At 40.6% G+C, this 25,811-nt stretch overlaps 2 protein-coding genes across 3 annotated transcripts; one reads left to right on the top strand and one right to left on the bottom strand.

Annotated features, from left to right (window-relative positions):
- The first annotated feature begins 2,694 nt into the window (after positions 1-2,694).
- Positions 2,695-17,363, top strand: abcb4 (ATP-binding cassette, sub-family B (MDR/TAP), member 4). The gene is made up of 28 exons (XM_079164977.1): positions 2,695-2,782; positions 2,923-3,043; positions 3,190-3,259; positions 4,088-4,250; positions 4,337-4,385; positions 4,650-4,841; positions 5,420-5,591; positions 5,727-5,851; positions 6,332-6,503; positions 6,613-6,726; positions 8,275-8,385; positions 8,475-8,600; positions 9,195-9,398; positions 9,489-9,659; positions 10,267-10,428; positions 10,558-10,755; positions 11,070-11,216; positions 11,330-11,434; positions 11,651-11,728; positions 12,173-12,256; positions 12,387-12,590; positions 12,680-12,780; positions 12,915-13,055; positions 13,957-14,113; positions 14,219-14,416; positions 14,976-15,182; positions 15,867-16,013; positions 16,680-17,363. The coding sequence occupies exons 2-28, from the start codon at positions 2,979-2,981 to the stop codon at positions 16,884-16,886; spliced, it is 3,870 nt and encodes a 1,289-aa protein (XP_079021103.1). The 5' UTR covers positions 2,695-2,782; positions 2,923-2,978; the 3' UTR covers positions 16,887-17,363.
- A 60-nt stretch (positions 17,364-17,423) lies between these two features.
- crot (carnitine O-octanoyltransferase) lies at positions 17,424-25,244 on the bottom strand. Of its 2 annotated transcripts, XM_079164978.1 has the most exons (17): positions 25,137-25,244; positions 24,374-24,497; positions 23,333-23,457; positions 23,064-23,245; positions 22,817-22,941; positions 22,590-22,698; positions 21,597-21,690; positions 21,336-21,461; positions 21,121-21,222; positions 20,867-20,950; positions 20,673-20,780; positions 20,435-20,565; positions 20,220-20,343; positions 20,033-20,111; positions 19,481-19,574; positions 19,067-19,186; positions 17,424-18,726 (listed from the first exon to the last, which is right to left on the bottom strand). In XM_079164978.1, the coding sequence occupies exons 2-17, from the start codon at positions 24,486-24,488 to the stop codon at positions 18,606-18,608; spliced, it is 1,839 nt and encodes a 612-aa protein (XP_079021104.1). In that variant the 5' UTR covers positions 24,489-24,497; positions 25,137-25,244; the 3' UTR covers positions 17,424-18,605. The 2 variants fall into 2 exon arrangements, with proteins under 2 accessions (XP_079021104.1, XP_079021105.1); XM_079164979.1 differs by lacking the exons at positions 24,374-24,497; positions 25,137-25,244 and adding an exon at positions 23,943-24,039.
- Positions 25,245-25,811: the final 567 nt, after the last annotated feature.

Below are 25,811 nucleotides of genomic sequence, written 5' to 3'. Positions count from 1 at the left end.
TCACAGAAGTTAGATGTTCATAAAGCCAGCCCACGAAATCTTTGAAACGCAGTAAAAATGAGGAGTACGTTTGTGTAAGATACGTTGTATGAGGCTACGGTGCAAATACACCACAAAATAGACACACAAAAAACCGAAGTCACAAACTTAAAATATAATGTAGGCCTATATTAGTATCTTTACAATGCTGTTATATTGCATTACATTTTACCCTTTTTTGATAATTTGCTATATACATTATGTGTGCCTATATTTAAGTATAAAAACAAATGATGTCTGTATGACAGGATCTACATAATTCTTAGATTTGAAATCAGCAAAAAGATATTGAAAAAACGTATTACACTACAAGTGACAGAAGTGCCGTGTCTGGCAGTCACATGATCAATCTGCTGTGTGTGGTTTTAGTTTCTGCACATGTACTTTCAGAGACGTGACTCTAACAGACCACAGGAGTGACTTTTACCCAGATGTGAACTCAGTGTCAAAAGTCTATGAAGGAAACACATGACATCGTTGTGAACATTGACCTATGAGTGACATAAAGACAATGAACGTGGTTCTGCTCTGCTTTGGTTTAACTTGAACAAATGTGAGAGAATCCATTGACAGGATTCAAACATAGGATCCCTGCATTTACAGTACACTGTAGTCTATATTTTGTACTTCTTTTAATACTCTTAGATATCAGTTACTTTTAAAGGAAAGTTATACAAAGAGAAGGAGTATGACAGGATATGATAACATGGGGTGAAGTCCGTCTTTATTGTACTTTATCAACACTATGTCAGAGTTCAACAAGAGATTAAACCATGGATATAAAATGATAATTAAAATCTAGGTTAAGACCGTATTCACGAAAAATGAGGATGTTGATAACTTATTCAGTGATGACTGTGTCTCCTTTGTGGTTGTAATTGCGCTGTCCATAGATCAATGAAGATTACTCAACCTTTACACAACATTGTGGCTTAAGTAATGCAATAATGTCACTTGTTAAATGAGACACGCTCTTCTATTTAGTTCACTCTCTTCAGAAAGAGTAAGTGAAGATTTCTTGTGAGATGTCTCGTCATTTTTACTTCTGGAGTTTATTAAATAAGATATCTCTTATAATATTTAGTTTTTCTGCCCCCAGAAAAACAACAGAATTTGAACAAAACACATGATAAACGCTGTGACTGATTCAATCATGGAATTTACAAACATTAAATAGGTGATATGTATCTCATTTTAGAATATCATGATAAAGTATTGTTAATGTTATTCACCGTCCTCACTGCCATCATGTATGGTATAGTCTTAGCATTGATAGGACTTAATTATGTAATGCATTTGAAACTAATAGAAATAGGGGAATACAAAATGTATTTCATCTGAATTAAAGAAAATCCAAATAATGTAACAAAGCAAAACATATTCATTATAAGGAGGAAGTTTATCCTTTACTCAATAAAAAGTACCAATACATGAGTGCATGAGAAGTAATTGTCCTTAATTCAAAACCCTAGTAAAAGTACAGAAGTATTAACAGCAAAATGTACTTTTAGTATCAAAACTAAAAGTACTCATTGTGCAGAGCAATAGCACCTAGATGCAAACAGCTTGTATCTGAAAGGTGACAAGAGGCCAAAACCGGACAAATCTTTTTTGACAGAGGTCACAGGTCAAAAACTCTGGTTTAATCTTTAATGATGTATTGTATTTCTAAACTTATTATATGTGTTTATCTACAGTACAGCTGTCAATTAAATGAAGTAAAAAGTACAACATCCCTCTAAAATGTAGCACAGAAGTATAAAGTTGCATGAAAAGGAAATACTAAAGTAAAGCACTCGTAGGCTACTTAGGTACCAGACTGTACCAGACGGCCCTCATAGGCTACAACACCACAACACAGACCACACACCGCCATGCATTGCTTTCATTGCTGATTCTTTGTATTGGAGTTTGGTTTGAGTTCATTATGTGCGTTTGTTACATCATCTCTTTTGTGGAATTGGCTCTTCTCGCAAAAAGAAAACATAAACCTTTGGACTACACCAAGAAAAAAGTGTTAACCCTATCAACAGTATGTGGCCTGTTGAACATTAACCAGTCTATTTAAAAAGTAAAAGTTCTTACACAAAGCACATTTCACTAAAGAACAAATAAGACACAACTGTGCTTGCACTCTCACCTTTAGTCAGGGGTCAATCTCAGAACAAGTTCTCACAGTTTATAATTTGTGTTATAGGCACAAAGAAACTATGTTTGACAATGTCTGTATCTGAAGACACCCTCCACTCTGCCTGTGTTTTCTCTTTTACTTTTAATGTTGGTGTGTTCGGGACATTTCTTGGCGTTTCTCTGCCCCTCTCTTTGCCTCCAGCTGTCAGCCCTCAGCCTCCTCTCCCTCGCGGCTCTGTTCTGTGTGACTGACGCTGTCATCGTCGTGGTCGGAATCGGGCGCGTGGTAATTTCCACTAAGACATGACACGGAAACAGGCTGTTGCTGACAGGGTTCAATTAACTATTTCCTATAAGGCCATGGTCAGCTGACAGCGGTAAGAGAACAAGCCGCGAGTAAACTGAGAATAATTCAAAGCTCCACTTTATAACACGATGCCGGCGAGAGTCAGCCTCTCATCGAGGCTCGTCTTGCGATAGGGTGGATATCAGCCTATGACGTAACGGTTTGGTTGAGGCACTTGAGGACGGAAGAGGAGCGAGGACGAGGGACTGGAGAGGCGCTGGTGTCACGAGCATACAGCCCGGAGTAGGAGGGGTTGGTAGAGAAACGGTATGCCTGTGTTTGACTATTTATTTTCTTTACTCTACCTTTACAGTTTTGATACAGTTTACAATGCAGACTGCGCCACTGAGCTTTGAATCCTGGTGTTGCTTTTTGGTGATTTGATGTTTTGTCTCATTTATTCTCAGAGAGGACCATATAAGTAGGTTATATTGAGACGTAAATATTTAGACAACAAACAGACATGGATGTGAAGGACGAAATGGACCAATTGCCCGCCGCCAAACCCGAACAAAATGGACATTTAAGGTACGCTTTAAATTCTCTCTTAATCTGACAAAGTGCTCTCGATTCATATGCGCCCAAACCTGAACACGTGTCTCACTTATTATCTGGAAAATAATATATATATATATATATATATGTTAAAGCATCATGCTTTTTATATTCTACAGTGGAAGCATGGACAAAAAAAAGGAGAAAGAAAAAGAGCCAAAGTTGCCCATGGTTGGCCCCATTGATGTGGTAAGCTCATCATCACACACTGTGATGTCTTTCTGTCAGATCCACGCGTATCTCTAAGTAATTGTTCCTTTGAAGCAGTTAATGTAGCTTTATTTTATACTTTCTACAGTTGTATTCTTTCTACGGTATCCTGCCTTCATATTTTAATCAGAAAGGTCCCCTCAAGATACGAAAAAAGTTCTCTGCCTGTGAGTCCTGCAAGATGGGCAGCAAAAATAAGAAGTTGCATTTACAAGTAGAAACAGGGACAGAATGTCACAAAAATGACACCAAAGACAAGTTTACCCAGCTCGCTTTGGGTTGTTGGAACAATGAGAATAATTTGCTCTAAGTAATATGTCAGTAACTCAGATATGTACTTTGGCAATTTTTCATTGAAGTTACTGTTTTAATATTGATCTAAAATGAAACTGATGTGTTATGTTATGCCTCTGCGTGTTCGAAACAACAGAAAACAGGCGAAGCTGTATTGATTTTTGTTGTTGTTTTTTAAATCAGCCTGAGGTTAGCGAGTAAAGACTGATAATAAAAGTAAGGCTGTATGTGGTATCATACAAGCATCTGTGCGTCAAGGTTTGTGTGACGTAAGGAGGAGACGGTGGGGAGGATGGGAGTGCGACACATCCTCCTTTTGTTTGGGTTTGACTCCACGTGTCCCCTGCTGTGAGAATATAATAGCTGCTTAGAGTTTAAAGTATTTCCCCCTTCTGATTGCATTATTCACATTTTTTTACACCCCACAAATCATCAGAAGCAATATTCAGATACTGATTTCTACTGTTCTGTTTTTCGTTCCTTCCTAAACTACACTCCTTTATATGAGTGAAGTTTAGGTTTGCAAAAGGCGTGGACATTATTTTGATCCTGGCTGGGAGCGTCTGTGCCATCGCCAACGGTGTAACTCTTCCTCTCATGTGTATTGTGTTTGGGGACATGACAGACAGCCTTGTACATAACCCCTCTCCGGGACAAACCAACCCCAACAACACCAGTGAGTTTCCAGTTACAGACATGGGCAGATATCATGATAAGACAAAACACCATTTAACAATGTTGTTTATTACCTTGTGTCTTTAGATGTCACCAACATACAAATAAACAGCACCTTAGAGGAAGAAATGACAAGGTAAGACTTTATATGATCAGAAACAGAGCAAGTTGTTGTCGGGGGAAAATACTTGTTATATTTCATTTTGATGGATGTGCTTCTTATGTTTTTCAGGGATGTAAATGGGTTTCTCTAGATGTAAAATTGCATAATTTGTTCATATTGTCAATTGAATCGTCTTCCAACTTCCACTTTCTTAAACAAAATAGAGAATTTAAATTGTCTTCAGGTCTTAGCCGAGGATTTAAAGTCATGTGTGTCACAGTACTTCTCTTCTTCCAGTTATGCCGTTAGCTACTCCATATTGGGTTTTGTCGTGCTGGTGGTAGCCTACGGGCAGGTGGCCTTCTGGACCCTGTCTGCCGGGCGGCAGGCTAAACACATCCGCAAGTTGTTTTTCCACCGCATCATGCAGCAGGACATCGGCTGGTTCGATGTCTCTGAAACAGGAGAGCTCAACACACGTCTTACAGAGTGGGTAACAGACAAGTAACACACTCTGTTTCACATGCAGACAAATTATTGTAAAGCAGACCTGCAACTCACTTTTTTTTTTTATTTTATTAATTTCTCAAATATTTGATTCATCATTTGGTCTATATGTGAGTGAAAAATGGCCATAACATTTCCCAGAGCCCAAGTTGACATCTTTAACAATTGAAGCAAAACATATTCAATATACTATCATAGAAGACATAGACGATTCGGATGGCACCAGTCGCCCTTTTGGGATTCTTTCTTTATAAAAACAACAATTAGAAAACAATCAAACAATTAAATGATTATACAAATTTTGCTGAATCAATTCCTGTTGATCGACTAACGAATCAATATTTTCAGCTCTTCTGTAAAGTGGCTTCCATCTCTGACGTAGAAAAGAAAAGCATCCTTATTTTTAGGATTTCTTTCATTATCCTATAATATGATCCTTCATTTGAAGTTAAAACATTAAAGTCTGGATCAATAAAGTTTCACAGTTTTCACATGACAACGACAACATGTTTTTTCTTTCATTGTTAATACCTACATGTGAATTATATTTGCACGCACAGTGATGTCTATAAGATCCAAGAGGGTATTGGTGACAAGGCCGGGATGCTTCTTCAGGCCTTCAGCACCTTCATCACATCCTTCATCATCGGCTTTGCCAAAGGCTGGAAACTCACTCTTGTCATCCTGGCTGTGAGCCCTGCCCTTGGCCTTTCAGCTGCAATTTTCTCTAAGGTAAGCTTCTCTCCGTCATCTTTGTGTTGCTCTTTTAAAGTTTACTTACTCTTTGTCTTCATTCCATCTTTCCACCTTTCTCAGCCCCCTGCGGGTATTGTTAATAACATTACGTCTGTCTCCTGGTCTGAATAGTTGCTAACGACGTTCACCTCTAAAGAGCAGGCTGCATATGCCAAAGCTGGAGCGGTGGCATCAGAGGTAATCTCTGCTGTCAGGACAGTGTTTGCTTTCAGTGGTCAGGAAAGAGAAATCAAGAGGTATGTACAATACGATTTATGAATATATATAATATATAATATAATACAACTTTATTTGCATTGCATATTTCATACAACAAGATAGAACTCAATGTGCTCCACAAAAGATGAAAAATCCACATGAAAACAGGTGTTTTAAATAATAGTAAATGTTAAAGCTAGTAAACAAATTAATAATGTTTGTGAGGTATAATATAGTATCAATATGAATATCAGTCTGGAATATCCAAATGCTGAAATAATCTGATGGAAAGTTATGAGACCACATCTGTTTTTCTTCGATTCTAGCAAACCATCTATGCCGCAACAATAAATCTTGGTTCAGCCTCCAGCTGTCGTGGATAAAACCCATAAAGATGGAATTAGATTAGTGCGTTCTACTGATGCTGTTAGGATGTCATTGCAATCCGATTTGTGCTTGAATTAGCTTTCTGTTGAACTAGCACCTGTGCTTGTGTCTCTGTGTGTCTTGCGCCACAGATATAATAAGAACTTGGAGGATGCAAAGAACGTGGGAATAAAGAAGGCGACATATGCTAACTTTGCCTTTGGCATCAACTTCCTGATGATCTACCTGTCCTATGCTCTGGCCTTCTGGTACGGAAGTACACTCATCCTGAGCAATGAGTACACCATTGGAACTGTACTCACTGTGAGTAGGCATATTATGACACAATTTCTTCAAATCACTTCCCTTTGAACATAAGTGAGACTCTGAAAAACAAGGTTGCTGTGGCTAACACTGGTGTGTGTCTCTTAAGGTGTTCTTCGTTGTGCTTATTGGAGCGTTCACTGTGGGACAGACGTCTCCTAACATCCAGAACTTTGCCAGTGCCCGAGGAGCTGCACATAAAGTGTACAGCATTATTGATCATGTAAGCGATGCAACGTTCTTCCCCAAAGCGCACATGTTAAAAATATGTTTTTTTTTACATATCTTTGCTGCTGGACAGTTGTCAGTTTATATTACTGAGCATGCACCACTGTAATCTGGCACTCTGGGGAGCCGCTTTGATGCAGCCGACAACTTGGAGTCAGATATGTTGGATTTTGCTCTAATTGGAGCACCTGCTGTCAGGTCATCTGGTTGATATTGCACAGCTGTGGCTCTCCCCGTCCTGAACTAACTAACTAACCTCCTTCACCTGTTGTTATATCAGGAGGACGAGGGAGAGAGGAAATTCATGTTTTGCAGCTTGTCGGCAACCACGAGTGCAGGATGGTCATCAAACATTTGAAACCGTAACAGGGGCTAAACACACTCTAACTTCCGTTTGACTGGGACTTTCAGTGAACCACTTCGAGAGAGTCTTGTTGCTATAGTTATTCTGGGATGTACCTGCGTTTAGAGCGTCCCCTATGTTCCCAGGGTCCTATATTCCTGATATAAACATTATAAGAGATTGGTAAGGGCTTTCGTCACAGTTTGAATTGCAATTGAATGAATGGAGATGGAGGTTTCAAATGTAGTTTGAATGGTGATAATCCATACAGCTAGTGTGGAGATATCAATGTCTCGCCCGCATACTTGAGACTGTATGGTACAAGCAGTAGGCTACATGCTGTAGGTGGATGATTTCAACATTTGTCCCAGAGAAACATACATTGCTGAGAAAACATAAAACCCTTAGAAAGGTCTCGTTAATGTGTCAAATGAAGAAGATTATAAACTGAGGAATATGGGACCATGGGAACGTAGAGACGCTCCTGTGTTTAGTTTACAGTGGGCCTCGTTTATCAGCACGGATACAGGATATTCTACGAACAGCTGGCTGAGTCCTACGTCTGTTTACACAAGGAGTCTCAAGCAAAACAAAAAATGTACAACATGTCATCTAAGGGTATTTTAGTTAATCTTCCATCCTTCCATTATCGAAACCCGCTTATCCCAGCCTACATTGGGTGAAGGCAGGGTACACCTTCATGGTCCAAGCTCTAAACTGAGGGAGACTGTGAATTGAAAGTCATGGCTCCTAAACCTGTGAACTCTCTCCCTTTGGACCTAAGATCCAAGGACACATTTTCATCTATATTTTATTAATTACTTGTATGTTGTGTCTTATATTGCAAAGCACTTTGTGATGTTTGATCTAGAAAGGTGCTTTATAGTTTCTAGTGTATACTGTCTAGTCTGAAATACAGAAGTGTGAGGCCTTCAAAAGGGACATAAAAGTCTCATTCTTTGTTGAAACACAGAGCTCAATCTTTGAGGGAGAATAGCCGTGTGCAGTGAAAATACAAAGAGATGTGGAAAAAAACGTATTCGCCTTTCTAAATACGCTCACCTAAACATGCGGGGCTAACAGCCTTCCTCCCATTGTCTGTTTGAGGTTGTGATAAGAATCAGGTTTCTATCCAACTGTGGCTAAACTACAAATCAAAACAGAGCTGAGTTTTTAGAAGTAAAACTATTGTCTCAACAGAAACCGACCATCGACAGCTATTCAGAGGCCGGCTTCAAACCTGATTCCATCAAAGGAAACATAGAGTTCAAGAACATCCACTTCAACTACCCCTCAAGGCCGGATGTCAAAGTCTGTTCCCCTTCAACAGTTTACTGAACTCTATAACATACATTATATTACTTCAACCTGTATCTCATAACTGATTTTATCATTTGTAGGTATTACAAAACCTTTCTCTGAGCGTGAAGAGCGGGCAGACCATTGCCTTGGTTGGTAGCAGCGGCTGTGGTAAAAGCACCACGGTCCAGCTGCTGCAGAGGTTCTACGATCCTCAAGAAGGATCTGTAAGTGATATTTCTCAACCACTTCATTCAAAGGATTTATTCAGCATTCGTCACCATTTCCACTCTGCTATCATTGAGGACTTGAAAGAGTACTCCACCAATTTAGTATTGCACTCCTATAAAATGTTGTCATTTAATAAGTGCAGGTGTCCCATAAAGATAAAGATCAAAGTAGTGTTTTGTTTGTTTCCGCACATTCACTGCTGGCTACTACACGGCACCTTTGATTTGTATTAAGTTTACATTGATATAAAAATCAATGCTGAGAGTCTTGAAACTTGCTTAAAATGCAGTAAACTTTGAAAATCACGTCTGCATTTGTAAACACAATTTGTGGTCGTGATATACTGTGAGGTTGCCAGAGAACCAGGTGAAACTCCAGGAAGTGACTGTGCTCGGCTTTATATTTATCGCACAGACATGAGACTTGTATCAAATCTTCTCATCCAAACATATGAGGGTATTTCTAAAAATGTTAAATTATTCTTTTAACAACAACAGAGAGTATGCTGTTTTTAAATACTCATTGCTCACTCAATATGCTGTGTTTAGAATTAGATTAAGTGCTGTGTGTGTTTGAATCCTGCACTTTAGATGACTATCGACGGTCACGACATCCGTTCTCTTAACGTCCGCTACCTGAGAGAGATGATCGGAGTGGTGAGTCAGGAGCCCATCCTCTTTGCCACCACCATCGCTGAGAACATCAGATACGGCCGACTTGACGTGACGCAGCAGGAGATCACACAAGCTGCCAAGGAGGCCAATGCTTACAACTTCATTATGGACCTTCCTGACGTATGACTGTATTTATGACTCCCTGTCTTCTGTGTGTATCAAGAACTCTGTCCACCACTTGCTAATATTGCGACTGTTATCATTGAGCAGAAGTTTGAGACGATGGTCGGTGACCGAGGGACTCAGATGAGTGGAGGACAGAAGCAGAGGATTGCGATTGCTCGAGCTCTAGTCCGCAACCCCAAAATCCTTCTGTTGGACGAAGCCACATCTGCTCTGGATGCTGAGAGTGAGACCATTGTGCAAGCTGCACTCGACAAGGTAGAAATATACACAGACACATGCTCTGCCTCGTTCAGAAAAGCTTTAGCTTACTTTGCACTTTTACATTAAGAACATTAAGACATGAAGAACTGCAGTTAAAATACTTAATTCAAAGCAGATGACGTTGGTTTACTACTTTCTGTAGCGGCACTAATGGTGTGGCTCTATTGATGACAGTATTGGTCTGTCTGTTGGTCCACCACTGTGGTCCAGACTGAAAGATCTATTGATTGCAGTGGAATCACATTCATGATCCCCAGAGGATAAATCTGACTGACGTTGGTAATGCTCTGACTTTCCCACTAGCACCACCAGCAATTCATATCAATTCAAATAGACTTAATCCAGGAGTAGTGGTTTTCAATCACATATATGCAAAACCAACTGGAATTCCCATCATCCTCAGCTGTACTTGTGTTTAGCCTAAGCAAATGTTAGCATACTAACTTGCAAAAAATATGATGAACATGTTAGTATTCAGCTCAAAGCACCACTGTGTCTCACTACAACTGCAAACATGTTGTATCTTCATGACATGTATGTACAATTGTAGCTCCTTCTTGTAAATGTAAGCATAGGAAAAAAAAGACATCTTTTTGTGCAGGTCCGACAGGGTCGTACCACCATAGTTGTTGCCCACCGCCTCTCAACCATCAGAAACGCGGACGTCATCGCTGGCTTTCAGCAAGGTGAAATTGTAGAGCTGGGGACTCACAGTCAACTGATGGAAGAAAAGGGAATCTACCATACACTGGTCACCATGCAGGTAGACACACATAAACACTTGACACACCATTTGGTTGGGCTTGAACTCAAGGGGAACTTTGTAATTTCAGAATAGACATCTTTGATATTGTTTATTTCTGTGGTTCCCTCCCGTCTCTCTCTGCTGCAGACCTTTCAAAATGTCGAGGAGGGGGAGGAGGGGGAGGAGGCGGAGTGGGAGCATTCTGCGGACAAGAAGAGCCCGTTAGCCAAGACCCATTCTCAGTCCTCTCTGCACAGGAGGAAGTCCACAAGAGGCGCCTCCTTTGCTGCCTCAGAGGGAGAGAAAGAGGAAAAAGAGAATTTGAAGGATTATGGGACAGATGAGGTGAGCTTTGGTGCAACATCTCTGGGGTTTGAGTGGCTGGGTCAATGCAGTGTCTATGCAGGGCAAACAATATTATATACTCTCATAGTCCAACCCCACTACTACATTGAGTACATATATTGTTAGATGCCAAGAAGTCTTTTGACGTGGTTGAGTTAGATGTTTAACCACTCTTTCCTTCGATATTTCCCCACATTCCAACAGTTACATATTAAATTCAGTTCACCACACTCTAACTTTGTGAATATCTTCCTGAGGAAAAAGCGGAAGGAGATGAAAGGAGATGTGGCTCAGCTCTTTCTCCCTTTCTGTAGGATGAAAATATTCCCTCCATGTCGTTCCCTCAATTGCTGCGTCTCAACATTCACGAGTGGCCGTACATTTTGGTCGGGACCATCTGTGCCATCTTTAACGGAGCTATGCAACCATTGTTTGCTGTCATCTTCTCCAAGATCATCACCGTATGTTACTCCTTGTATCTGTGCACAAAAGTTATTTTAAAGCTTCACGATGCAACATTTGTCAGATGTCATAGAAAGCTAGAAATGATCTGTTGGTTTTTTTCTCCTCTCAGGTGTTTGCAGAACCAGATCCAGACATTGTCAGAGCAAGATCTACATTCTATTCTCTGATGTTTGTTGTTATTGGAGTTGTAACTTTCATCACCATGTTTCTACAGGTATGACTAACACACATGCACGTTGACGTATATTCATTTCCCGGGGGGGGGGGGTTATTGCCCTCAAAGGAATTTGATATTTTCGGAAATACACTTATTAGATTTCTAGCTGAGACTTAGATGATATAATAAATACAATACATTTGAAGGCATACAACCAGCACCTGGTTAGTATAACTTGTGTGCTCATGCCTTCTGTCTGTGAACTTTTAACAGGGCTTCTGTTTTGGTAAATCTGGAGAGATTCTGACCCTTAAACTGAGACGCGATGCCTTTACGGCCATGATGAGACAGGTAAGTGTAACAATGCCTCTTTTCTCGTCTCTGCTTGTTTCTGTCGGGGCTGAGTTTCTATAGAAATTGTATTCTTAATAAATATTAACTCGTAATGTCTCACAGCAAGAGGTGTGGGGTTCAATTCCCGGGCTATACGGGCCTTCTGTGTGGAGTTTGCATGTTCTCCCCGTGACGGCGTGGGTTCTCTCTGGGTTCTCGGTCTTCCTCCGACAGTCCAAAGACACGCCGCTTCGGTTAATTGGTGACTCTAAATTGCTCGTAGGTGTGGATGTGAGCGTGAATGGTTGTCTGTCTGTGTTATTCAGGCCCGCGATAGTCTGGCAACCTGTCCAGGGTGTAGCTGCCTTTGCCCAATGTCAGGTGGCGTAAAAAAGATAATAGATGGATGAATGGATTTATTTTCATGGCCAATGGAAAATGTCATTCCCTGTTTTCTTGTAGGACCTCGGCTGGTTTGACCACCCCAAAAACAGTGTTGGAGCGCTCACTACGAGACTGGCCACAGACGCAGCCCAAGTGCAAGGGGTAAGTCTCAACAGCGGTCACAAACACACAACATTAACAAAGCTATTTTCCAAAGACTAAAACAATGAATCGTCTCAGAAAATCAGTGTTCCGGTCACTTACTTTGTATCCTTCTTTCACGCCTGCTCAGGCTACAGGAGTACGTATGGCTGCGTTTGCCCAGAACTTAGCCAACATGGGCACCTCTGTGATCATCTCCTTTGTGTACGGCTGGCAGCTGACCTTGCTCGTCCTGGCTGTGGTGCCTTTCATGGCAGCGGCTGGAGCTGTAGAGATGCAGGCGCTCACCGGATACGCCGCCAAAGACAAGAAGGAGCTGGAGAAAGCTGGAAAGGTAGGGAATCAGTATGAGATGTGCCTAATAGCTAATTCTTTTTTTGTGATATACAGTAGATATAATGTTTGCATGGTTTATCTCTACAGATTGCTACAGAGGCCATCGACAATATCCGCACTGTCGTCTCTCTAAGCAGAGAACCCAAGTTTGAGTCTTTGTATCAGGAAAACCTTGAAGTACCATACAAGTACGAGACGTTAAACCACAGATCCATCTTCTCCATGGGATATGTGAACTAATATTATACATCTATTTTAATACAATTTCATTAATTTGAGGAGTGACCTCTCTGATGCCACCTTTTTCTCACTCTCTGAACAGGAACTCCCAGAAAAACGCCCATGTGCATGGCTTCACCTTCTCCCTTACCCAGGCCATGATCTACTTTGCTTATGCAGGCTGTTTCCGCTTTGGAGCTTGGCTCATTGTGACAGGAAGGATGGATGTTGAGGGAGTATTCCTGTGAGTAAACAGATAGCATGACTTTGTCTTGTCTCTTAATCAGCAGATTCAAATTTAGTTTATTATAGAGAAGATGAACTGTTTGTGTGCACACGTAGGTTACAAAAGAGGAGAAGCTTTTGTATATGGCTTTTAATCATAACCCTGGCCTGAAGTATGTGAGAGGCCACTGGGAATGAGTTGGCTCCAAACCCAGAGGACAAAGTCCCACAAAACATCTTTGGTGATCCAAAAGACACACACACACACACACACACACACACACACACACACACACACACACACACACACACACACACACACACACACACACACACACACACACACACACACACACACACACACACGTGTTTTAGTAATGCTAACGCAACTACGCCTCCGCCTTCATTTATTCAACCTGTTACACAAAGAGGAAGCCCAAAGGTCACTTCTGAACAAACATTAAACCATAAAACACAGAAATGTTAACTCATTTATACAACACATGTGCATTGTAAACCCTCAGATACTGTATAGTGTACATTTGATTCTTTCAAGATCCCAAGGTTTCCAAAGACACTCAGTCAGGCTGAATTATGGAAATGAAATTTGGGAAATGTATTTAAAGTGATGCACAAGACATCGTTAAATGTCTATTTGATTTAATTGTGCAATCATAAAATTATTACTTGAAATGTAAAATATTTCATTCAATATCAGAGTGATGTAGCTAATAGAAATATAGAAACAAGCACTGAATACATTATATTGTATGAGTTAGATAAAAGGTAATTTAAGGTAAATTAAACAGGGATATTGGAAAAGTTAGGTAACTAAAATATAAAAGTAAATTAATCTTCCCCTTCCGTTGACTCTTAAATGTGAGAGGTATAACTAATGAGCACTTGACTCTCTCTCCCAGTGTTATTTCTGCTATACTGTATGGTGCCATGGCTCTCGGACAGGCCAACTCCTTCGCTCCAAGCTATGCTAAGGCCAAAGTCTCAGCTGCCCACCTCATGATGCTGCTGAAGAAAGAGTCCGCCATCGACAATCTCTCACAGGAGGGGGAGTCACCGGTACGTGACACAAAGCCCCACACACCAAAACACGTCATTTATGGTACAGCTCTTTGCACGCAAGCTAACATATCACTCTTCTGTGTCATCTCTTAAAACCACCAGGACAAATTCGATGGTAACGTGGACTTTGACTGTGTCTTTTTTAACTACCCTTCACGCCCCGATGTGCCCATCCTCCAAGGGCTGAATCTAAAAGTGAGCAAGGGAGAGACTTTGGCCTTGGTGGGCAGCAGCGGCTGTGGAAAGAGCACCACCGTCCAGCTGCTGGAGAGGTTCTACGATCCCAGGGAGGGGAGAGTGGTGAGAAGATAAAACACACCCACGTGGCTGATTGACACTCGTTCCTCTTCACCTACTGTCAGCTGGTTAATGGTTAGCTGGCCAACGTGTTTATGGCTTCTTTACAGCACTGTACTGACGAGACAGGGACCTTGAGACCTGTGTGTTTTTATATTTACTGCACAAACCATTTCATTTTATCTTGATGGGATTCTTGCTGTTGCTGACTGTCTTCTGTGAGAGAAAACAATATTTTTTTGCTACAATATAAAAAATATACATCCTTATTTTTAAGTGATGCACAAGAGTTTTTAAAACAAACACAGATAATTATTATCCAGCTCCCCCTCTGCTCTTTGTAACTTCACATTAATGTTGATTTCGGCCAGTGCAGGCAGCTATTTTCAAGAACTTTCTGCTCAGAACTAAACGTTACACAGACAAAGTTAGCAACTAGCTGGTGGCGTATTTAGCAGCTAAAATACAGATATTTTGCTCAGGAAAACAGTTATTTCATGTTTTAGACATCAAATCCATCCACTGCTTCTACAATAATGATGGCTAACATTTTCTTCTTCAGCTGCTGGACAATATAAATGCAAAACAGTTGAACATTCAATGGTTGAGATCTCAGATAGGCATCGTATCCCAGGAGCCTGTGCTGTTCGACTGCACCTTGAGCGAAAACATCGCCTATGGAGACAACAGCCGCACCGCAACCCTGGCGGAGATACAGGAAGCTGCTAAAGCAGCCAACATTCACACCTTCATAGAAAGCCTGCCACAGGTAACTGCTGTGATGTTTCAGTAATGCTCTGTTCTCAGTCATGACATAGCCAGAAATAAACAGCTACAATCTTTACAATATCTCACAACAGCCATCTACTGGGACAATTGGGATATGATGGCTGTCAGTGTGGTGGTAATTAAACAATAGCAAAAAATGCAACTCACCTTTCCTACCTCTATTGGTAACTAGTTTGGGCTATATTTGCTCAGGCTTAGAGGCATCCATCTTTCCTCTACCTCCATACACTCATGATGAATAGAATGTGGTCTGTGGTGCTCCACAGCATTGAAAAATGCTATTTAAAAATCAAACAGACCTCTCTCAGAATACGTGTTCCTGTTGCTTTATTTAGGATCCATCATTTCTTAATAAATTCCGAGGAAGTGTTGTGAGATTAAATATGCAAATTGGTACTTACTATAGATAAACAAATGTAGACGGTGCTCAAAATGGTACATTTCTAATCAATCAATTTCAGTTAATTGCAAAACGGTGCAACTAGACCATTTCTTAGTACAAAGTATTCACAAGAAAAACTGTTCAGTGGGGTGTGTGGATTACAGTTTGGATGCTTTTGTCATTATTATGGAAATATATAAATAATATGCTCTCTCTCTCTCTCTCTCTCTCTCTCTCTCTCTCTCTCTCTCTCTCTCTCTCGCTCTCGCTCTGTATGAGCAGAGGTACGAGACTCAGGCAGGTGATAAAGGAGCTCAGCTGTCAGGTGGACAGAAGCAGCGTATAGCCATAGCCCGAGCCATACTCCGCAACCCCAAAGTGCTGCTCCTGGACGAGGCCACCTCCGCACTCGACACTGAGAGTGAGAAGGTGAGTGTTGGGGGAGGGGGGATAAACAAAGTCACCAGTTGCTAAATAAATCCTTCCCACAAGTGATGCTAGCACCAGTAAGACCAATGAACAAGAAAATGACAATACGAAAATATCTATTAAAGCAGAAAACCTCATTTCAATAAGTTATGCATTGCAGAGGTGTTGAAATACTATTTAACTGTTGGTTACAGTGTTAAATTAGATCTTGTAATGTGATTATAGAAGAAGAAAAATATAGTAAAGCTCTGATATTTTATTTTTCCTCCATAAAATGTTATCAATCGACACTGATTACAAAGAATAAGATATAAATACCCATACAAATCAAACCAGAGATTAAAAACGTATATACTCTCACAGTTTAATAACAGTGTTGGAGTGAACACATAAAGGGTCATAATGCTCACTGGAAATTTAGAGAAAATATATCGAAATAACAATTAATTCATGAATCATCCCTCGTCATTAACGGTCCATGTCAGTGGGGGTCATGGGCCTCGTTGATGAGGCCAACTGTGGATGGAAAGTACCTGTTATTGATGGACCATGGCGTTCCGTCCTGGAGGGACGGCTGATTGCAGCCATTCACCTTCTCTGCAGAGCGAGTGATGCGCAGCAGTCTGATATGTACATATGAGGTCACTGTCATTCTGCCCTTTCCAGGTGGTGCAGGAGGCGTTGGACGAGGCCAGTAAGGGCAGGACATGCATCATTGTGGCTCATCGTCTGTCCACCATCCAGAATGCAGACCGCATCGCTGTCTTCGATGGAGGAGTGGTGACCGAACTGGGGACACATCAACAGCTGCTGGCCCAAAAGGGCGTCTACCACATGCTGGTCAACAAACAGATGGGCCATCAGAGGAAATAAAGAGAACAAGGAGAGGACACCGGACACCAGGAGCAATACTACACCTATCTCTGTGTTTCCAGAGGTATTCATGTTTCCCTGGGGTCTAAATGGGTCCCAACTTTAAAAAATGTAACTCAGTAACCGTTCAGCCTTAGGGGAATCTGTCTTGCAGCTGTGCCTCTCATAGTTTGGTTATAATCAAATTAGACATGTCAATTTTCAGTCAAAAAGCCAAGTCTAACTTCTGTAATACTGTTTATTAGTTGTTGCTTTTATGGACCTTTTTCACAGAAGATACTTTGATATGTGACAGAAAGAGAAGCACAGGTTTAAATACACATAGTGACAAATAAGTTATGTTCTACCGTGTATGTATTTGGACACATTTTGGACAGTTTAACCCACAAATCCTATTTTGTTTCTACATATGCAAGAATTACTAACCTTTTTGTAGAATGTGCCTTAATGCAACTATTAAAGTTTTGTATTCAGTTATTGAAACATCTCCTCATTTTAACATTATGGTACCCATTTGACAAAACAATTAAACAGATGGAACTCTTTCAACTTTATTTGTCAGAACATCTTTGCAACATTTATAAAATCACATACATTTAGTGTTGTTGACAATAGAGGTATTGATTTCTTTCAGATTTCATTTGGGTGTTTAAAGGAAGTACAATTTTATTCACATGTTGCAATTTCCAAGGCTTTAAATTCAGAGGAAGAGTGGAAGAAAAAGAAATCACAGTTTTTGAGGTTCATTTATGGTCACAGCAGTCATCCTAATATCATCATCATCATCTTTCACTTGACAGACAGATAACACAGAAAGCTGCATAGTGTGCAGGCCCTATGAGGTGCATTGATCAAATACAAGGCGATAATCAGCAAACCAACGGCTACTCTCATGTGCTGAAGTAATACAAAACAACACCTCAATAGATTGGAAGGCAACTTGAGTTTGATATTGTATCTCCAGATTGTGTTAGTCTAGGCATAGCATAGCTTTGGGCCCATCTGGCTCCACCTTCACCAGCTGAGGAAATGCTGGTTTAAATTGGGGCAGAAATATGGTCACACGGCTGTTTTATGTGGCAAGTGCAGACGTAAGGGAAGGAGCCTTCGTCTTCAAAAAGTTTCAAGTTGAACTGGATTTTAAAGCATCTATTTCAAAATGTAAAACAAACACCAGGAAGATATAAACTGATTTCTTAGGAAAAAATGTGTTTTCAATTTCAGTCCAACTTTAATAGCTCAGTACTGTTGTTACATATGTCTGTAGATTTTCACCAATCCAATCCAAAAACAAAGAAAAGTTATACTATTTAACTTATATAAAGTTTCTATGGGTTTAATTGGAATGCCTTTCATTTATTATAACCGAAAAATCTAAGGTCAACAGTCAAAACAGCCAGTGGTTATTTTCTTCATTGTCCACCTTAAGAACAGTTTGAGTGTCAGTTGAATATTTACTCACTTGAGCTTAATGTGAAATAATAGTCAGGAATTAAAAATTAAAAACTATTTACCCTAAGAATGTCTTATTTATCACGTCAAGAAGCAGAAAAGTTAATAAATGTGTTTTAATGCCAAAGCCAGTGGCTATCCCGTAGCGGTACAGATTGTGTACCTTTGCATTGATCTTTGCTGAGCACAAACGTGACTCTCGCTAGCTGTCGGCTATTAACGGAGGGTTAGTGAGCCGTGTGTGCATTAATGTGTTGGTGTGAGCACTCATAGCTGAGATGTGGTGGCCAGGTGGAGCATCTCATGCAAGGAGCTAGAGAAGTTGTTGAATAGTGACGCAGCATCTGTCTCACGGCAAGATTTCCACGCTGAGATTGAGATGACGATCCTGGAGGGGAAAAAAAGACACAGTGAGGATATGAATGCAGTTTCTGAATCTGCAGGGAAGTTACACACAATTTCAAACTTGAAATGAACAGTCGACCGACGCTGATGCATATCATTACCATTTCTGAAAATCAACAACGAAAAGCCGCTTTGATTTTGGCTTGATCAGCAGCCATTTTTAAATCTTTAAACAATTCAACTGGTGATGTCAACGGTACCCACCGAGAACATTCTGGGCTGGTTACACATGCCAGTTTGTAGGTTAGTTTACAGTCTACATATAAAGAGCTTCTGAAGAAGAAACAGCCTTATGGAAACATGCTTATGTCTTCTCTGCCCACCTGTCATCTCTGATACGATAAAAGAAGCCATAGCCATGGTGCACCATGGGAGCCACAGCCCCCAGAATTGTAGTGTAGCCCACCAGACTGGACGACAGCACAAAGTTCCCACCACCACCACTGCAGACAAAAACACAACTCAGTTACAGGCAGACAGAAAGACCTCCCTAACAATTTACAATCCAATGCAATGTCTTGAGTCTGCTTAATAATTCAGTGTATCAAACAGACCATTTATCAGAATGTAAAATCCAGAAGTATTTTCTAACCATCCCGTAAAATCCTGCTATGACAATTTAACTGTATGCTTTGAAAAAGGTCGACTAAATGTCCTACATGTCCATGATGATACAACCAGTATAGACCCTGGTGTAGACACACTGTTTAAAAAAACATTGACTTTACAGACAGCACCTCTTTGCATAGAGGGGGTCCATGAAGAGTTCTGGAGTGGGTCGTCCCTCTTCTTTGGCAATCAGATACAGCCCAAAGAGATGCCTGTCAAAACCTGCCAACGATGTCACAAAATAACATGGATCAACACCCCAGTGAGACGGAAGTTAGAGTGTCTTTAGCTTCTGTACTGTGAGTGTTTCCGAGTGAAATAGAATATTTTAGCAGTGTATTTATCTCGTCTCAATGTTCCCTTGTTGAACCATTATAAGTCTAATAAAGCTAATAAAGCATGCTGAACAGATTTGTAATTTACCGTTGGGCCTAATCTTATTCTTTGACTGTTCCTCTTGTTGACAATGTAATATGGTATGTAGATAAATTACTCTCTTCTACTTCCTAAATTGTTAAATCTACCAACGGCAACTGTCGATTAGTGGAAAAGCGAAAAATGCATCTCCCGTCTTCAACCTTGTTTATATTTGATGAGATCTGCTTAGACAGGATTGTCTGACTGTTGAACGGTGATATATAGGAATATTACGCAAGTACATGTTTGTAAAGTGAACTGACCTTTTCCTTCCTGGGCTTCAGCCATCAGTTTGTTGTGTTTATTGAAGGCCAGCAGCATGGCTTTCCTCTTGGCAGCAACCTGGCAGAAAAATGTTTATGTCAAATAAGCAAAGACTGCTTCCACCTCCATACTCTGTGTTGTTTTTTGTCACAGTGCAGGTTTTTTTTCAGACATGCACACACTCACATCACATGTGGGGTCCATCATGGCTTTACACCAGTTCACAGCCTCCTGGGTGCAGGATCGCATCGTCTCCGTCCTGCCGTGGTAGAACTTGCGAGTCATTGCTGTCTCATAACAACTTCCTGGCCTTTGAGGGGTAAGAAGAGACAGTCGTGGGCCGTTCACCTCAGACTTCAAACATCAGTAAATGCATGGCCCTATATGAAACCAGTCTGTACCTTTTGTGTATTCTCTGGTAGGCCAACTGCATCGCTAGTTGAACAAAGGTGTCTGGATGCAAATTCTTTTGTTTGACGGCTGCTTTTCCAAATGCTGTGAAGGCGTAACACACAATCTGCAGGTCCTGTGTCTGTAAAACCAGCGACAGAGTGGAAACCCACACAGCTGTGACTAAGGACAAGTCATTTTGCATCAGGCTTAGTAGTAGTAGTAGTTTGATGTTGAATACTGGCTCACCGACTCAAGGTATTGCTGTTTGGCGTGGCGGATGTCACTCTGGACTTTTTCGTCGACAGTAAACACCAGCTCCTCAGGACGGGGTACGGGTCTGACTGCCTCTGAGCCCTACAAAGCATCGACATCGACGTATGAAAAGTGGACAGATGACCTATTCAAATGTGTGTAGAGAATAAATAGGAGTCAATGTTTACCCTCCATTTGCCTTCTGTAACTTTGATTTGCTGGTCCAGATACCAACACATAGAAATCAGTACCATGCCATCATATGGTGCATGCTGCAAAAAACAATCTTTTTATTATTTTACAACTCTTATGTTAAAAATGTAAGAATTATTTGCTTTTGGATAGGAACTTTTCAAGATGAGCAGCATGAAAATCTTGCACTAAAAACGTGTTTCACAGTGCGGTGAAACTCCTCTATCATGGCGCGCACATACAAACTCACATCACAATTACATCCAAAAGAGCCGTCTGCGAACGAGAGTGAATTGTACGATTTGTCACCCCAGCGGTTGGTGGGATTTCCTTTAAGGGCTTCCACGGTCACCTGTGTTCATAATTTCAAAGTCACACAATCAAGACACACAACTCTGTTCTTTTAGAAAACAGTGAACGCTATGTTATGAAATATTTAGTGATTAAACTTTGTGCAGCTCGTACATTTGTGTAGTTCTCTGGGGTGGAGTAGGGTTTTGATTCATCCAGAGAAATGACGAACAGGCTGCTCTGGATGGTCTCCAGGATGGTGTTATTGTGTGGATCAATGCTTATTAGATGCTCCCTGGCCTGCAGAGCGAGAGTAGATGCTGAACGTACTGATCCTCAAGTATGCTTTTGTATTATGAGAACTTTTTCACAAATGTATTTTAGAACTTATTCACCATGATGAACACCAAAATCTCCAAACTTGAGGACCCTTACCAGCGCCCACCGAGTCCTCTCCTCTGAGGTGAGAGCAGCCACTCCGTCTCCCTCTGGCTCTCCCTCACAGCACTCTTTCACATAGCTGAGCTGCCTATAGAGGTAACACACACACACACACACACACACACACACACACACACACACACACACACACACACACACACACACACACACACACACACACACACACACACACACACACACACACACACACACACACACACACACACACACACACACACACACACACAAAATAAAATGAGGAAACACTGAACCCTGGGTGCTGCTCCTTCCTCCAGCTCATTATTACTGGGTTTCTGCAGGATTCACCGAGTAACATAAAATACTTTTCAAGACCTTTTTAACACCTCACAGAAAGTAATTTAAAAGCTTGAAAAAAAAGTATTAAAGTATGAAAGAAAACAATTATTTATTATCATATTGCATTTTTGTCATTATTACCCAGCAGTATGTAACATTCATTTATAATAGTATAATTAATTCAATTAATGCGACCTGGACCCAGAGAAGCCAAAGAAAGTTGAAAAATTGACTAACCAATGAAAAATAATTAAGATTAATATTTAATTAACCTGTTCTTTTCGCCTATTGTGGGTTATTTCTATCAGTCATATCCTGTGGTGTTGCAACAGGTGTTTTTCTTTAAATCTGTTACTTGAATATTCTATATATAGCTAAAGATGCTGTGCGTCATGGTTATTGTGGTTAAAATATGTTCTTGTGTAATTTTCTCGCATCACTCTCTCTCTCGCATCCCTGCTAGGAGGAATACAGAGGTGAGGGAGGCGAGGAGACACAGAATGTCTGCTCCCCGACAATACTGTGAGTGTAGAGACCTCTTTGGGATCATTAATGGAATGCAATTATTTCAAACAACTGCAATTAGCAATGTCAGCAGCATTTAGCACAACCCTTAAACAGGAAGCTTATTCTCTTGAGCGGTGTGTGTACTTGTGTGTATATCACTACCTCAGTAGTTCTGGAGGAGTGAGGATTTGTCCATCACAGACTGCGTCAAATGTGAAGATCCTTCCACGACACATCACTACCACGTGGGAGGGGCATGGACCTTCACGCTCTGTGGAACAGCATAAAATGTACACACACCCACAAAGGTGATCTGTAAGCTGAGAAAGTGTGCTAAAGTGTATGCAGGTGGGTCTGAAGGTAAGAGATAAGAACCAAGATTATTCTACCTGTCTTGAAGTAGTTACGAATGGTGTCCTTCTGAACTCCAGGTACTTTGCAGGTGCTGAACAACATTCTGAACTGGTCCATATCTAATGCTATTTTGCCAGATTTCTGGGGATGCAGCCTTTCCCTAAAATATGCACGCAAAAGAAAAAACAACACATTACATATGTATACCTGACTTTGTGTAAAAAGGAGAGGAACTTCTACTTAACACACCACAAAAGCAGAGCTTGTAAATGTGTGTCTTACGTGCGGATCAGGTTCCAGTACTGCAGTGTATGCCACGTGCTAATACTGGTTCTCTGCAGTTGAGTTCCCTCTTCAGGGGGCCAGCAGTGCTCCAGGTAGGGAGCCGGGCCGCCAAAGTTCACATTCAGCTGAGAGGGTATGCGGACCTCCAGATACGCAGCGTCTAACCACCATTCTTCTAGCTAAAGAATAAAATATAAATAAAACATCCATGACTGAGGAGGACATCTGTAAAACCAAAACAAGGCATTGAACGCTCCATTACACACCCAGTTCTTCTTGGTCGTGGCTCTTTGCAGTAGTTTCTGGTGCAGCTCTTTGCCAACACCCTCTTGAAATTTCATCACAATGTCCATTGTGGCCTTAAACTCTTCCTCGGACGCAAATGGTTGAACTGATGGAAAACGTGGCAGCACAAAATGAGTCAAGTAAGAGCTCCAGCTGCTGGTCAGTGTGAACTTAAAGCATCTTCTGTTGTAAAAGCTGTGGGTTTAATTCAGCTTGCATAAATGGACAAAATGCTTAAATATACAGTTCAAATGAAACACACAACCATATATTCACAACATACACGACCAAAATAAAACTTGAGTATTGATGGTATGTTTTAATTAAAACATTAATGCATCCATTCACTTTCCAAAACTTTAAAGACTATATTTTACTATATTAAGTATTTAAATTCAGTGGGAGCATCTTCTTGTCTTAACTATTGTCCAAATCCACCAGGAACTAGTTAAAAACCAAAGATAAAGGCTTTAACGAATATTCTAATTACAGAATAACACTTCTCACACTATTAAATGTTTATATTTGATACAAATAGCAGTAGCAGCAGTGAGCAATGAAGGCCATGTTGAATTCCCTTACAATATTTACCGTATTTCATCTTGTAAAGGGCTCATTGCAGGGCTGGAATACGGTCTCAGAAATGTTTTATTGAAAGGTTGCTTCAAAAATAATCCTAGGCACACTGTAGGGGTTCATGCAAAATGAAAAGGCCTTTATTTGACATAATATGTATTTAAAATGACCAACGCCTTGAGACCGACATGGGTGTCATCCGGTCATTGTTAGCAGTAGCTTGCACACCTATGTTGTGTTACACTAATGAGTAGAGTGGGGAAAGTGGTTCTTCATCAATGTGCAAGCCCACTGGTCAAAAACAAGGGAGTGATAGAGGAGAAAGAATAAGGGAATGAAAAGGAAAGGAAGGGGAATAAAGAGAAGGGAAGTTTACAGTATTTGTTTGAGTAAATATTTGAAGTTTGCATATTTCTAAGATCTTAAACAGAACTTTGCTATCCTACCTGCATTCAGGTACTTCGAAAGGCTCGTCTCCAGTAACGGGACAGGCAGGGACGGCAGGCTGCTTTGGAGCTGGAAGGTCCGCTCATGCAGAGACTCTGACAAATTATTATCCATTTCTTCTTCCTGGATGGAATTCAGAATGAATACACAAAACAAACACGTGTAATAGTCTTGTCCTAAATGAAATGTTTCAGATTTTACATACAGGAAAATCAAAAACCAAAAGCTTTTGTATGGAACTATTTATCCTGAAAAGCAAGACTAATGTTTCTTTGAAAACATCTACAATAATTACTGTGTAAGTTGTACAATACGCCAATATTTGTTGTGTACCTAAACACTGCGTTTCTGACTGTTGCAATATCCCACAGTTGTATTGTGGAATATTAAGTAGCCTTAAAATGTTACTAGGCTGTGTTACTAACGTTATCTGCCCCAAAACAATATTAACGTAGATTCTTAAACTCCTTTTGAGATCACATGACTCAAACATTGTTATTGTAACTCGGCTTAACGCGCCCACTTCAAAATAAATAGAGCCCGACGTTACTTACCTGCTTGTTGAACGCAGTAGTTTTCAGAGTTTTAACTTGTTTAATAAGATAACTGAGACGAACATAACGGTTTCCAGTGCGCTAGCTAGCGTTAGTAAGGTCAATGTTATTGTCAACAACGATGTTGGACATGCAACTTAACGTTAAATGGGGTCAACTTGATGTAAACACGCCACTTATAGCTTTCGCAGTGCATCAGAATGCTAACCTTATTAATGATGTGTTGACTTGAGCGTCCTGCATCCACGCACAGGTGAAGTTCTGCGTGTTGTTGTCCGCCGCTACCTTTACCCCAGTAAGCCTCACTGCAGCGTCCCCACTGAACACAGGGTGCAAGTCCGGAAGATCGCGCTGCGCATGCGCATCAGCAGGCGCTACATTTTATTAGTAGGTGAGGCGAGGTGAATGAACGGAATAGAGACAATGACACTAGAAACAAAACCACAAAGTCTACATTCATGATTATTGGACAATACTGATGAAAATAATTAAGGTATAGAAGCAGATTCACTGCTCGATGACACGGTAAACCTTTGTCGACAGCAAAGCCAAACAATTCTTGCAAATACACTATATACACTCATTAGTATGCGGACACCTTTGGCTGCATACTTTTGTGTAGCTTTGGTTTGGTCTTTTTTTTTCATGGTTTGGACTAAATCAAATGAACCAGAATCCTAAAAGATAGCTTCAAAAGTCTTAAAACAACAGTCATATGTCCACATTGAAACAGGTTTTGCCTGCTGTAATAATTCCTGCTGTTCATTGAGGTCATTAAGAGATCCCTTTCTACTGTGCTTACAGTCCACGATGGGGAACACAATCTACAGTCCTTGTTCTGAGCAAAAATACACTCAGCTGCTAGTTTATTAGGTACTTTTAG

Source organism: Pholis gunnellus (assembly GCF_910591455.1).
Source record: "Pholis gunnellus genome assembly, chromosome: 8".
Classification (NCBI taxonomy): domain Eukaryota; kingdom Metazoa; phylum Chordata; class Actinopteri; order Perciformes; family Pholidae; genus Pholis; species Pholis gunnellus.
Note: the sequence above shows the minus strand (reverse complement) of the source record. Positions and strands in the feature narration are given on the sequence as shown.

Excerpts from the sequence above, each read along its gene's own strand:
- crot (XM_079164978.1), bottom strand. The coding sequence starts at position 24,488 with ATGGATAATAATTTGTCAGAGTCTCTGCATGAGCGGACCTTCCAGCTC. Across the intron at positions 23,246-23,332 it reads CCACGACCAAGAAGAACTGG|CTAGAAGAATGGTGGTTAGA; the intron begins GTGTGTAATGGA and ends TTTATTCTTTAG. Across the intron at positions 20,951-21,120 it reads CTTTTGGATGTAATTGTGAT|CATGCACCATATGATGGCAT; the intron begins GTGAGTTTGTAT and ends TGTTTTTTGCAG.
- abcb4 (XM_079164977.1), top strand. The coding sequence starts at position 2,979 with ATGGATGTGAAGGACGAAATGGACCAATTGCCCGCCGCCAAACCCGAA. Across the intron at positions 13,056-13,956 it reads GATGTTGAGGGAGTATTCCT|TGTTATTTCTGCTATACTGT; the intron begins GTGAGTAAACAG and ends TCTCTCTCCCAG. Across the intron at positions 15,183-15,866 it reads TCATAGAAAGCCTGCCACAG|AGGTACGAGACTCAGGCAGG; the intron begins GTAACTGCTGTG and ends CTGTATGAGCAG.